At 40.4% G+C, this 14,216-nt stretch overlaps 1 protein-coding gene across 2 annotated transcripts in view; it reads right to left on the bottom strand.

The window, feature by feature from the left end:
• Positions 1–14,216, bottom strand: part of CALN1 (calneuron 1) — a 234,738-nt gene that overhangs the window by 40,895 nt on the left and 179,627 nt on the right. For both annotated transcript variants that reach the window (XM_026708568.2, XM_087926293.1), the window contains exon 4: positions 272–384. In XM_026708568.2, coding sequence (XP_026564353.1) covers positions 272–384 — 113 coding nt within the window. The remainder of the gene's footprint in view (positions 1–271; positions 385–14,216) is intronic.

The following is a 14,216-nucleotide window of genomic DNA, read 5'->3' as shown; positions in this document are numbered from 1 at the left end:
TTCTAGCACACGCTCAATGGCAACCAGCAACCTGCACAGCATGTCCTTATCACTTCAACTGTACCACATTTGAGGTAAGGGAAGAGACGGACACCAGTGTCCATAGAAGCCAACACGACATCTTGCGAATCATGCATTGTCAGTACAGAAATATGCAAAGTACCAACTTCAAGTCATTTAGTGATAACATGGCTTGTAGAAGAAGTCTCTGAGGTAATCACTTGTCCATCAACTGTGACTTAAATATACATGGAAACACCTTGCCACTAACCTGCCAGAATATGCTGTCAATTGTATTGCCCAAAAAGCCATCCCGCCCTTCTGAGGAGACCAGTTTAGGCCCAAGGATCGTCATGAATTCATCAAAATCAACTTGACCATCTCCTAGAAAGGAAGAGGAGAGAGAGAGAGAGAAACTGGTGTAAGAGAAGCGGGGGAAAAATGAAAGCAGAGAATTCTGAGAAACGACGCTGAAGCTTCATTGGCCACCTTGGATTGTTCACCAGAGATTTCTGACATTAATTGTACCAAGAATTATTTGGTTGCAGGGGAAGATATTTTTATTCTTCCAGACAACAGAAAAGATCACAGCAAAAGTACAAATCACACCAGGTAAAACACGCTCAGGAAAAAAAAAAGTCAATAAAGTAAAGCAAAGCCATCTGAAGCCAATTAAAATAGAACTATGGTATTAAAGCGAGAAACAACAAAAGCAGACAATTCAGCTAAACTGATCAAAGACTGAGCTCAACTTGTGAATATTTATGGAGGAAGTTTCCAGCAGGGCAGCTACTTACACAGTACCACAAATGTGTTGTTGATTTGTGGAAAACATTAGGGAATAGGCAGGCGTGGTGCTTCATGGCTGGTTTTCTTTTTAAAGGCAGGTTTAATTAAAAGGAAGGAAATAGACTGGAACTGCTGAACAAAGCACCAAGCACCTTTATTCAGAACAGATCCCCTGGTCTCATTTGATTAGAAAATAAACACGTTCAGAGGACTCTTTTCTGTTGCTTAGCTTGAAGCATTTTCATTTAACTGGGGGGAAAAAGGAAAAGAAACGAAGGAAACTCATGACGTTTTTCTTCTGTCCAAGGGATGTTTTAGGGTGTTGAAAGAAATATCCATGTGGTTCAGTTCCAAGCTGGGAGAAAGACACTGGAAACATGGAGGGTGATTGGAAAGAAGGTTTAATGATGAAGCAGAACCACATGGGTTCTGGGTAGCTGACCACATGGAGTTGAGAGTGAGGGGTTGAAATAGAATAGAATAACAGAGTTGGAAGGGACCTTGGAGGTCTTCTAGTCCAACCTCCTGGTCAGGCAGGAAACCCTACACCTTCTCTAATACCTTCTTTTGGCCTTTGCACTTGAGCTTTCTGTTCCTGTGCAAGAACATGTATTCTATTGGCTGTTGTAGGGGTTATGTAGGGGTCATAGCTGGCTCTATAGGTTGTCTGAGCTAAGTTTGATTGAAGTTTGGAAGGTAATGCAATCAGTGGTGGGATTCAAATTTTTTTACTACCAGTTCTGTGGGCATGGCTTGGTGGGCATGGTGTGGCTTGGTGGGCATGGCAGGGGAAGAATACTGTAAAATCTCCATTCCCTCTCCACTCCTGGGGGAAGGTTACTGCAAAATCCCATTCCCTCCCCATCCCACTAAGCTGCTTTCCACTTCTGTTCTCCTGTGCAGGGCAACAAAAGAAGACCCAACCGATTAGCTGGGACTCAGGAGGCAGAGAATAGATGGGGGCGGGGCCAGTCAGAAGTGGTATTTGCCGGTTCTCCAAACTACCCAAAATTTCTGCTACTGGTTCTCCAGAACTGGTCAGAACCTGCTGAATATTATCTCTGGATGCAATGTCTTTAGGAGATTGTGCAATGTGGTGAACGCTGCTGCTAGATGGTAATCAGTTAATCCTATTATGTCCTGAAGGGTTATATCTTAATCCCATCACCCTGAATCTGTAGGTTTTTTGTTTTGCTGATGGCTATTAAGAAAGGTGGGTCTGCTTTCTCCTTCTAGAAAACATGTTTCTCAATTTCTCATCCAGGGAAATATAATATTCTGCCTTTTTAATATTTCAGGTGGCTAGGAGGCAGAGAATAAATAAAAGCAAAACAAAATTTAAATTACATACATTAAAATCAAAGCAAACTCATCTATGGCAAAAGAGATGCTCTTAGATTGCTCTTCTTAGGGGACAGAAATTAAGGGTCAAACATACGTTCCAAAAGGAATTAATTCCGTGGTTTGGAAGTGAAGCTGGAGATGGCCTCTGATCCATGTTCCAAAAAGGTCATCTTCTAACAATAGCTTCATCTTCACAAAGGGTTCGTTCAGCAGCTTCTGCTACCCAAGTAGTTCATAACAGAGAAAGATGTTTGGTAGATGGTCAAGTGCTAAGCCAGGCCCCTAAGATTAATACCAACATTTTTATTCAGATGTTATAAAAACATATCTGTAACATTAAAGCAGGGTGGGAGGAAAGGGCCTTCAATAGAAAAATGCATCATGATTCTTTTTAATGCAGCAGTTCATCGTTGTGCCCTTGTCAATGTGCATCCTGCCAAGACCATATAATGACCATACAATAATGCAAATACATACTTGATCATGTAAGGATTTATTTCTGTGGTGCATTAAGAGATTATACCAATAATAATAATAATAATAATAATAATAATAATAATAATAATAATAATAATAATATAAAAATAAAAATAGAATTTATATTGCCGCCTATTCGCCCATGGCACTCGAGGTGGCTTACAGAGTGTAAAATCATATTTAAAATTAAAAACAACAACAACAATAAAAACTAACAAAATAAACAAATAAGTTAATAAAGTACAATAGAACAAAATCTGGAAAAAATAAATAAATAAAAAATCACCCTGCAACTCCCACCCCTCGCCCGGATGACAGCAGATCACACCAGCCATTCGATGGGCTCCATCCCCCTCTGCATTCCCCAGGCCCGCTGGTAGAACCAGGTCTTCAGCACCTTCCGGAAGAGTATTAGAGTGGGGACCATTCTAATTTCTGAAGGAATGATGTTCCAGAGAGAGGGAGCCACCACGGAGAAGGCCCTTCTTCTGGGTCCCACCAGATATATCTCCCTCAGAGATGGGACCCGCAACATTCCCTGTGAATAGCAAACCACTCGCAATATTCAAGAGATGCAGTTGAAATGAACCAATCCATATCTTTAGATAATCCAAAAAGCAGATGGATGGCCATCTCAGGTTTATAAGTGGCAAATGTGTCCTTCACCTTGTCAAATGTCATCTGATGTCACATTGCATTCTCTTTAACTTTCAGCCACTTTTTCGTCTTCCTTTTGTTATATGACATTAACTATCCCACCTTGTGAATTTTGTGCTACGTTTTCATTAGTTTGGAGTGTATTGAATAGGGCTGGTTCATCAAATACTGTTCTATGTATTTTAAACTCTCCAAAATCTACTAAGATCAATATTTGAAAACTAAATTGAAAATGTAGTTGCTGAAAAGTTAGGTAATTTGAGAGAAAGAATGTATTATGTGTGAAAAAGAATCCAATTAAGCTAAATTCTCACTTGAAATAAACCCTATATCATTTCCAGTACCCTAAAATAATCAGCGGAAGTCAAACATGTAAATAATAGATCTCATTCCAGAGAGTTCGTTTCAGTTTTTGTTCCATTTTTTTTTTTTTAAGAATTCAGGGATACAAAATATTTTGCATTCAAAACACCTCACTGTTTTGAGCTTGACAGAATTGCTTTGGATGCAATTTAAAATGAACAATTTTGATCATTCAGCATCCAAAACGATTGAAGGAATCTATTATTATTATTTTTTTGAAGCAGTTGTCTTTTGCTCAGAATGATTGTTTAGAGCTTGAAAAGCGGCATTTCGAATTCAAACAGGTTGCATGTTCAAAATGTAAAAATAGCTTTTTTTAAAAAATGAAGGACGCTACTGTGTTAAACTATTGCTCTAAATTCCAATAGAAGAATCACATTAAAGAGTTGGACCATAAACTGGCCATAAACAGCAAGGAAAAAAGTAAATTAATAGGTGAAGAAGTTTGCTAATGCTTTCTGTTCCCAGGTATTACAAACCATGGAGAATTAGGCACAAGAATTATTATTACACACACATTAAAAGTTATTGTTAAAGAAGTACTCCAACAAAATAAGCCATGCCTCCAAAGTCATGCTGCCTTAATGGAACAACATGCAGTGGAACACATCCATTTATTATCCTGATAATTTGAAAATCTGAACCTGTCCTGAGCAACTTTTCTTACAGACTTTTATATTCCTCTCCCATTATGGCTGAGAGCAGTAATTTACAACCCTTGGGGATCACTATGTACTTTTTCAATACAGGTAGTCTTTATTCGGGAGTGAGTTTAACATAGTATTGAGGGAAGCCAGCCCCCTCCTAGAAGAATGACATATTTTGAGGAACATTAAAAAGGCAGAATATTGTATTTCCCTGGATGAGAAATAGAGAAACATGTTTTTTTTAGAGGGAGAAAGCAGCCCCACCTTTCTTAATAGCCCTCAGCAGATGTTAACACTTCAGATATAAAGAAAGAGATAGCTCTGTTCATAAGCAAATACCCTCACCCAAGATCCAACACAAGAAAAAGACATTCCGCCACAATATAAATTGTCCAAACTTTGCATTACCGTCACAAACTTCAATCAAACCTGGGAGCTCAGACAACCAACAGACCCCTACATAACCCCTACATGGCCCCTATATAACCCCTATATGGCGCCATGGGAGTCTGACAACAGCCAATAGAACACATTTTCTTGCGCCAGAACAGGAAGTTCAAGTGCAAAGCCCAAAGAAGACATAAAACCCCACACACATTCAACTCCATGTGGTCAGCTGCAACAGAACCATGTGCTTGGTGGTTCTGTTCATCATTAATCCTCTTTGCAATCAGCCTCCATGTTTCCAGTGTCTTTTTCCCGGCTTGGAACTGAACCAGATGGATATTTCTTTCCACAGTATATAAAGCAATGAGTCGAAACTAGGAGACTGTGAGTTCTAGTCTTACCTTAAACACAAAGCCAGCTGGGTGACCTTAGGCCAGTACTCCTCTTAAGCTTAGGAAAAGGGCAACAGCAAACTGCTTCTGAAATCTTGCCAAGAAAACTACAGGGACTTGCCCAGGCAATCACTAGAATTCAGAAACTTCAGACTTGAAGGCGCACACAAAAAATCCTTCTGCCTTGGATAGCGACCATTTGCAGTTTAGATGGTAATGGAAAAGGAACTTTGATACAGATGCCATGTCTCTCTGTGTATCATGTGTTTGTAATTAGTCAGTTAGCATGCATTGTTCTGTTTTTGGTCTTTTGTTTGCTTGTTTTTTTCACTTCTTCATAGGGCACAGAATTTGCCTACACAAGCTACCTCTTCTTCTACAGGGCAGCACCTCCCTTAAAATTAACAAACTCAGCTCTGTGACCTTAAGTATTATAGTTGATCAGAACCAAGCTGCTACCTGCTTAAGACATGATTGTTCTCTTCCTGATGTTTTCCTTTCTTTTAATACTTTTAACTTTTATCTTCAGGCTGACCCAAGTTGATGTGGAGTTGAGCAGTCTTGATATTTGAATGAATAAATGAGTGAATGAATGTCACTCACATACCACTGCTTCACTTCAGAACTGAACAAGCTTCTTGGACAAGAAGCAAAGTGTTTTCAAGGAAAAACAAGGAAGTCCAGGTGTCTTTTGAAAAAGCACCTTTCAGTCAAGCATGACCTGAGAATTTCCATAGATGGATGGATGGATGGATGGATGGATGGATGGATGGATGGATGGATGGATGGATGAATGCCCTTACTGCATGGGTGGGGAATCAGGGACCTTAACTTAGATGCTAAAATTTAGCTTATGTATCCTGCATGGCTAACTTCTACTTATTCTACTATCTACAAAACACGATTTATTATTTCATTTTGTCCTGTCTTCAGAGCAGAGTGTTAAAACTGCTTCTTCTAAGGATCGGATTGTGTTGTGTTCCTTGCTGAGAGGAGCCAAATCAGTTTCAAAGAGTGATGTCTTACAAGGAGATAACAGTGGGTTATTGTGCACAAACCAATGCTGTGTCCCATTTTTTTCTAAATCTTATTCATTTGGCTGCCAAATGCTAAAAGTTTATCGGAAGTAGCCATGTATTGGATCAATCCAATTTATAGATTTTAAAGCATTAAAAGTACACTTTAATGAAGAGACCTCAATTTCCCTTTAACTACAATGCTATAACATACGAAAGGGTTTTGGCTGAGTTTCAATTATGGACTACTCTGAAAAGAAAGGAGGTGAATTTCTATTCATTTGTTTTTAAAATAAATTGTACATAGAATAGAATAAAAGAGTTGGAAGGGACTTTGGAGGTCTTCTAGTCCAACCCCTGCTTAGATAGGAAACCCTACACCACTTCAGACAAATGGTTATCCAACATCTTCTTAAAAACTTCCAGTGTTGGAGCATTTACAACCTCTGGAGGCAAGTTGTTCCACTGATTAATTGTTCTAACTGTCAGGAAATTTCTCCTTAGTTCTAAGCTGTTTCTCTCCTTGATTAGTTTCCACCCATTGCTTCTTGTCCTGCTCTTAGGTGCTTTGGAGCAGTGGTTGCCAACCGGTGGGCCGAGGACCAGTGCTGGTCTGCAAGAAAATTTTGGTGGTCTGCAGAGAAATGTCCCCCCCAAAACAACCCCTAAAGCAATTAATCCAGGCTGTGCGGGAACACAAGGCTGTGCCACCCACATGGCCCACCCACCCGGTGGCCCCCACCCTTCAGCCAAGCACAAATCTTACCTAGAGTAAAGCCATACGAGCTGGAACTGGAACCAACGGTGGGGAAGGGAAATCTGCCCTCAGGTGGTTTGCTGACATTGGTGGGAAAGTCGAACCCATATTCCAGAGCTGCAGTAGTCACAGGACTGGCCCTTTGGTCACCCCGGAGCAGCTCCTCCGGTCCATGGCAGGCCGGTGCACCCGGGTGGAGGAGCAGCTGCTCTGGGATGACCAAAGGGCCAGTCCTGTGACTATTGCAGCTCTGGAATATGGGACCAACTTTCCCACCAATGTCAACAAACCACCGTCAGTCAAAATTCATATTAGTGGTCCGCGGGATTTAAAATTATGAGTTTGGTGGTTCCTGAAGTCCAAAAGGTTGGCAACCACTGCTTTGGAGAATAGCTTGACTCTCTCTTCTTTGTGGAAGCTCTCAAATATTGGAAGACTGCTATCATGTCATCCCTAGTCCTTCTTTTCACTAGACTAGACATACCCACTTCCAGCAACCATTCTTCATATGTTTTAGCCTCCAATCCCCTAATCTTCTTCGTTGCTCTTCTCTGTACTCTTTTCTAGAGTTTCAACATCTTTTTTTACATCAAGGTAACCAAAACTGGATACAGTATTCCAAATGTGGCCTTACCAAGGCACTATAAAGTGATACTAACACTTCACGTGATCTTGATTCTATTGAGAATCAAGAGTTTGCGTTTTATTTCTGCTTTAACGTTGCAGGGATGTCTTGTCATTCAAATACCACTTCAAATCACCAGCAACAGTGTAAAATGTAAAGTAATTAAATACTAAGGATAATTTACACAATGATGAAACACTGAAGTGAAAAAGCAAGAGCACTAAATCAGGTTAATAAATTGACTAGTAATTGAAATAATTCCTTTCCAACCTCAGATTGTTCTAAGGTTTGGCACTTTATTTCTTTCCTTCTCTTAGCACAAGGGTGAATGTCTTTAAAAATCCCCTGAAGCATGAAGAGCCATCCCGGCCAGAGTCAATAGGAGAGAGAAATTTCTAAGTAAAATCTTGTTTCACAAGATGCACAGTTTTAGTTTAAAAATGACTCTGAGTTCATTAGCTGCAGGTGCCTGTTGGGACATATCCCTAATAATTGCTGTTGTCACATGCCAACGAAAGGACCATGATGTCATCTCTGTATTAGATGTTTGGTCAACTGTCAAGAACAAAACAATTCCTCTCTGATTTCTGGAATTAAACCAGGGCTGTGAAATGTTGTCAACTATAAGACTTGTGGATTTCTAAAGCTATATTTATTCTATTTTGAACAAGTAAATGGCAACTTCTTTTGTACTCAACTGGCAGCATTTTATTGTAGCAACTTAGGACTGGAAATGTTTAATTCGCCCAAATACATTTCTCCCAAAAGTATAATTGACTAGGAAGAAGGCTAAAGCCATAATTTGAATAAGAAGCCTATAGAGATGCCAATTAATGTGGGGAAGCTCTTGGGTTATTTGCTTCATCATTTTAGTGCTATTTCCATGTAAAAGAGTTTCTGTCGAAAAAAACTGCCTTTTTTGGTTGTTGTGGAAATGCTATTACACTTCTCATCCATGTTTATACATAGTGCTGGCACCAACTTTGGCTAATTCTGAAAAGCTAAGTAAGGTGAGACCTGCTTACAAGTGGGGCTTGATTAACAAACATTCGTTCAGCAGCCATTCAGAGTTATGACAACATTGAACTAGGAGACTTAAAGACAGAAATTGTGGCTACTGCAGCAACCCCGTGGTCATGTGATCACAATTCAGGTACTTGGCAACTGGTTTGAAATGATGACAGTCACAGTGTTCCACAGTCATGTGATCACCGTGGTGGTGCAGTAGTTAGAGTGCAGTCCTGCAGGCTACTGCTGACTGCCGGGTATTTGCAATTTGGCAGTTCGAATCTCACCAGGCTCAGGGTTGGCTCAGCCTTCCATCCTTCTGAGGTAGGCAAAATGAGACCCCAGATTGTTGGGGGCAATATGTAAACCACTCAGAGAGTGCTGTAAAGTGCTATGGGGCATTATATAAGCCTAAATGCCCTAAGAGCCGAGGTAACACAGTAGTTAGAATGCAGTACTGCAGGCTACTTCTGTTGACTGTCAGCTGCCTGTAAATGGGCAGTTTGAATCTCACCAGCCTCAAGGTTGATTCATCCATCCATCCTTCTGAGATCAGTAAAATGAGGATCCCATAGTGTTGTGGGCAATATGCTGATTCTGTAAACCAGGGGTCCCCAACCACCGGTCTCCGGACCGGTCCCGGTCCGTGGATCATTTTTTACTGGGCCGCAAATCTTGGGCACCGCCATCTTGTTTTGACAGCGCTTCCGGGTTTTCGGTTGGAAAGTGCTTCCGGGTTTTCAGTTGGAAAGTAGCATTTGGGTGCTCACGCCTTAGTTTCGTCGAAGGGGGCAGCAGCTTCGAACAAAGAGCAGTCCTGATGGCAGTGGAGTCTCGCATTACTCAGGTACCGGTCCGTGGAAGAATAAATAATTGTGAAACCGGTCCCTGGTTCAAAAAAGGTTGGGGGCCACTGCTGTAAACCACTTAGAGAGGGCTGTAAAGCACTGTGAAGTGGTATGTAAGTCTAAGTGCTATTGCTAACTGAGGACTACCAGTAGGAGTAGTGGGAGATTAATGGTATATCCCAGGATAGCAGATTGCATTGTCAAAATGAAATACAACTTTCATCTCTTAGGATAAGGATGAGTCAATATAGTCATTAGGAGTTGAACTCAAATAGAAGAGACCTTTACTTTAAGCATAATAATACAACTTACACAGTAATTTTCATGGGTAAAAGAAAAGAAAAAAAATCTCACATTAAAGTGGTGAGAGAGAAGTCTGGAGACTATGCAATGTAGTTCAGGGTATGTATTTGAACTCTGGATTCACCTACTCTGTATAAAAGGTAATATAAGCATTTCTCAATGACTTTTTAATGTGTGGAGGTGTGCAGGCAGCAATGTGGTTATTTCGGTTCAGTGGACCTTGACATTAATTCAAACACATTATTTATATACACACACATAAATATAAATGAGATTGTAATACAACACAGCATTTCCTCCTTTTCCTATCTTTCTGTCTGTCTAATTGCTTATATCAATCCTCGGCGCAAACACAACAGGTCAGGCAGGCAAGCTTCCTTTTGCAAGATAACTTTTTCCTTAACTAATTCCAATTTTGCTGAATTCAAGCATCTGGTTGAGTAGAGAAAAATGCAGGCATCCCCCGGAAAACCCTACAAGAATGTTATTGAGAAATATTTTGTGGATTAGTTTATTTCATAATTTCAACACATTCATTGGTGGGCAATTCTTTTAACAGAGGATATAGCAAATCAAGAGGAATGAGGGACATGATGAAGAAAGGAAGTTATTTTTACACGATGCCTCAAAAAGGGGACAAAAAAGAGGAATGTCTATGGTTTCTCATAGGCTTGTAACTTAAAATATGTCTTAGGGGAAAGTACAAATATCTTGACTGAAGTTTTTCCTCCATAAATATTAACAGTATGGGCAAAACCCAGAATAAATTGGATTCAAAAGTTAGCATTTGGGCACTGGGACAAAACTTCACAATATTCCAATGTTACCAGTATAGTATATCCTAAAAATAAAATAAAATAATTTGAAAGAAACTTGAAAGAAAAATAAAAATAAAATTTATGACCATAATGGAGCCTGCCCATCTCAGTTATAAGTTGTGACAGTTAAAAGGGTCGCCCATGAGACCAAATCAATTTTGTGGACTTCTTTGTAATAGTCATTAAGCAAACACTGTGGTCATTAAGCAAACTAATGGTTTGCTATGGGTTGGTTTTGAGAGAAGAGAAGAGAAGAGAAGAGAAGAGAAGAGAAGAGAAGAGAAGAGAAGAGATGAAGGGAGAAGAGAGGAAGGGAAGGGAAGAGAAGAGAAGAGAAGAGAAGAGAAGAGAAGAGAAGAGAAGAGAATGCTTTATTGGCCAAGTGCAATAGACACACAAGGAATTTGTTTCCAGTGCAGAAGCTCTTGGTGTACATGCAAAATAACAAAATAATCATAATCATACTATCAAAGTAATAATAATCATAATAAAGATAGTAATAAGAGAAGTTAGTGGAACAGATGAGAAGGATAAAAGTAATACATACATACTACATACTTAAGACACTACTGTGGGAATTACCAACTTTCCCCCCAAATAAGACCCTGTCTTATATTTTTTTTGCCACCAAAAAAGGCACCAGGTCTTATTTTCAGGGGATGGCATCCACTGACTAACCTCACTTGCACATCACTGTCTGCCTCTTTTTCACTGCCAGAGGCCTTCAGAAACTTCTGCGACCAGCAAATCTTTCCTTCAGGCCTCTGCAGCTGATAACAGAGCTCCAAATAGATTCAGAGCTTTGTTATGAGCTACAGAGGCTTTCAGGAAAGCCTTGCCAGCCTTTCTGGCTGCAGAAGAAATGGGCCAGTGAGGCAGGTGTCGGGGTGTGCAAGGTCTTGGTACAACTGTCCAAAGGTAAGTAGTAGGGCAGCTCCACCCCCTCATCTCCACCCTAGATTAATTTTTATCCATGCACTCTGGAGTGGGTGGGATCTTAATTAGGGTGTCAGGATAGGGCTTATTTTGGGGGTAGGGTGCACATGTAAAAATCAATCTAGGACTTACTTTCAGTGTAGGTCGTATTTTGGGGGAAACATGGTAGGTATTCAGCAGAGCACAAGGGAAAAAAATTTCTCTGTCTCTAGTTGTTTTGACATGCAATGCTCTGTAGTACCGTCCTGAGGGGAAGAGTTGAAACAGTTTATGTCCAGGATATGAGGGGTCTGTAGTATTTTCTCAGCCCTCTTTCTGACCTGTGCAGTATACAGGTCCTCAAAGGAAGACAGGCTGGTTGCAATAGTTTTTTTCTGCAGTCTTAACTATCCACCGAAGTCTGTAGTTTGGTTACTATACCAAATTTGTTATAGAAGTACAAATGACAGACTCAGTAATTCCTCTGCAGAACTGCATTTATATATAACAGGAAAGTATAATTATTGTTGATATTGTAACTACCTCCTTCACTATGATTTATGTTTTCATTTCCATATATATCCTCTTGTAAAATAACTCTTACAGGCCAGAATATTTAAATGTGAAGCACAAGCTAATCAAATCAGCAATTGAGCTGCGCTTGGAAATTGAAGGACAGATAGAGAGGTTCATGTAGAATTCTGAACCTTTTAACACCATATCAAAAGGTTAATTCATGGATCATCCACTCGAAAAATTCCCAAAGGGAAATCTGTTTAGTAACTCTGCTCTAAACTCAGAGTTACAAAACTTTGAGAGGCACTATTCAGTAACAACAAGCTGTGCTAACAAACATTAGAAGGTTGGGAAAACGATTGCCAAAATAGTATTAACAGCAGCAATATACCGCAGTACTTAAGCGGCTGAGTAAAATGTTGAAGGGAGGCTTCCTTTCAACAAAACTTCCGATGAATCACCTCACCGAAAAGAGATTTATCAGATCTGTGAATTGAAGCTAGGTGCTGTGCTGAAGCGGTATAATAAATCACAGAGCTTTGAAATGTTGCATGGCGTTACTGGACCCGTTGGCAAACTAAGTGGCTGTTCTTGTAATGTTCACTTTTGCAGGTTCACATCTATAATGTAATACATAATGCAAGGGGTGTGCAGGGGTTTCTGTGAATGGACTCATTCAACTGTCTCTTGGAACATTTCTGGAGGGATGTGGCTGTTGTTTTGGGCAACCACTTCACTTCGCAGCTCACCACCTCTATTAAAGTGCCCGTCTTGGAAGTTATAACTGCTCTCTGCTGATTATAGGTTATTAAATTTCGGTGCTGGTCTGTCCGGGAATTGCACAGCAGGTGTCCAAATGAAGTCATAGACACTGACATGTACTTGTAGTTTCACATAAATAAATATATATTTACATCAGTATACAGGTAGTCCTCAACTTACGATCCACAGCTCAGCCCAAAATTTATGTTGTGAAGTGTGACATTTGTGAAGTCAGTTTTGCCCCATTTTCTTGCCACATTTGTTAAGGGAATCACTGCAGTTGTTAAACTGGTGACATGCTCGTTAAGTGAGTTTAGTTTCCCCATTGAATTTGCTTGTCAGAATGTGGCAAAAGCTGTCCACATGACTGCAACTGTCATAAATATGAGTCAGTTGTCAAGCATCCAAATGTAAATCATGTGGCTATGGGGATGCTGCAAAGGCCGTAAGGGTGAAAAATGGTCATAAGTCACTTTGTTCAGGGATATTGTAACTTTGAACAGTCACTAATTTGAGGACTACCTGTATACAACAAACTAGATAGTCAGACAAACAGGAGCACCATGAGGTAAATTCACAGAGCAATCTCCAATCTTGGCAACTTTAAGACTTGTGGACTTTGCTGGCTGAGGAATTCTGGGAGTTGAAGTCTACAAGTCTTAAAGTTGCCAAGGCTGGAGACCCCTGTCACAGAACATAGAGGGCAAACAGAAGAAAAAAAGATGGGGGAAAAAGGGAAACGCTTTCCTCCACAGTAACCAATCAGAGTGCAGACTGCTTCACGCAGGAGCCAGCCCTCTCCAACCAATCAACTGTAACTACATATAACATTTAATATATAGTTTTATATATAACATATAGTTACGGTATTAGTTATAATATAACTAATGCAGTCATAACCAGGGGTAAATTCCATTTGTTCAGCACCACTGCAACTTTCAAAGGTCGCTAAAAAAAATGGTCAACCTATTCCCCAAAGCCCCTGAGGGCAGAACAAGAAGCAATGGGTGGAAACTAATCAAGAAGAGAAGCAACTTAGAACTGAGGAAAAAATTTTCTGACAGTGAGAACAATTAATCAGTGAAACGACTTGCCTTCAGACATTGTGGATGCACCAACACTGGAGGCTTTTAAGAAGAGATTGGACAACCATTTGTCTGACATGCTATAGGGCAGGGGTGTCAAACTCGATTTCATTGAGGGCTGCATTAGGGTTGTGTTTGACCTTGGGGGAGGGCCTGTGGCCAGGGCGGCTGTGGCCAGCTCAACATCACTCGTGTCAGGAGCACCTGTGGCGGCCCAAGCACTCTGCTAGTGGGCCAGTCCTTCACTGTTTCCAGGGCGGCCCCATGGGTCAGATCTAAGCACCCCATGGAATGGATCTGGCCCTCAGGCCTTGAATTTGACACCTCTGGTATAGGATTTCCTGCTTGAGTAGGCGGTCAGACTAAAAGACCTCCAAGATCCCTTTGAATTCTATTATTCTGGTTATAACTTCAGGATTACCTATACACCTTTTACAATTTGCACCATCAAGGTAAATTTAAATTTGTGGATTATCAGTGAATGGATGCCAGCCTAATTACAGCCCA

The sequence above is a fragment of the Pseudonaja textilis genome, chromosome 1 (genome assembly GCF_049901715.1).
Source record: "Pseudonaja textilis isolate UNSWEBS1 chromosome 1, rPseTex1.2, whole genome shotgun sequence".
Lineage (NCBI taxonomy): Eukaryota > Metazoa > Chordata > Lepidosauria > Squamata > Elapidae > Pseudonaja > Pseudonaja textilis.
This window is presented reverse-complemented; position numbering and strand designations above follow the sequence as displayed.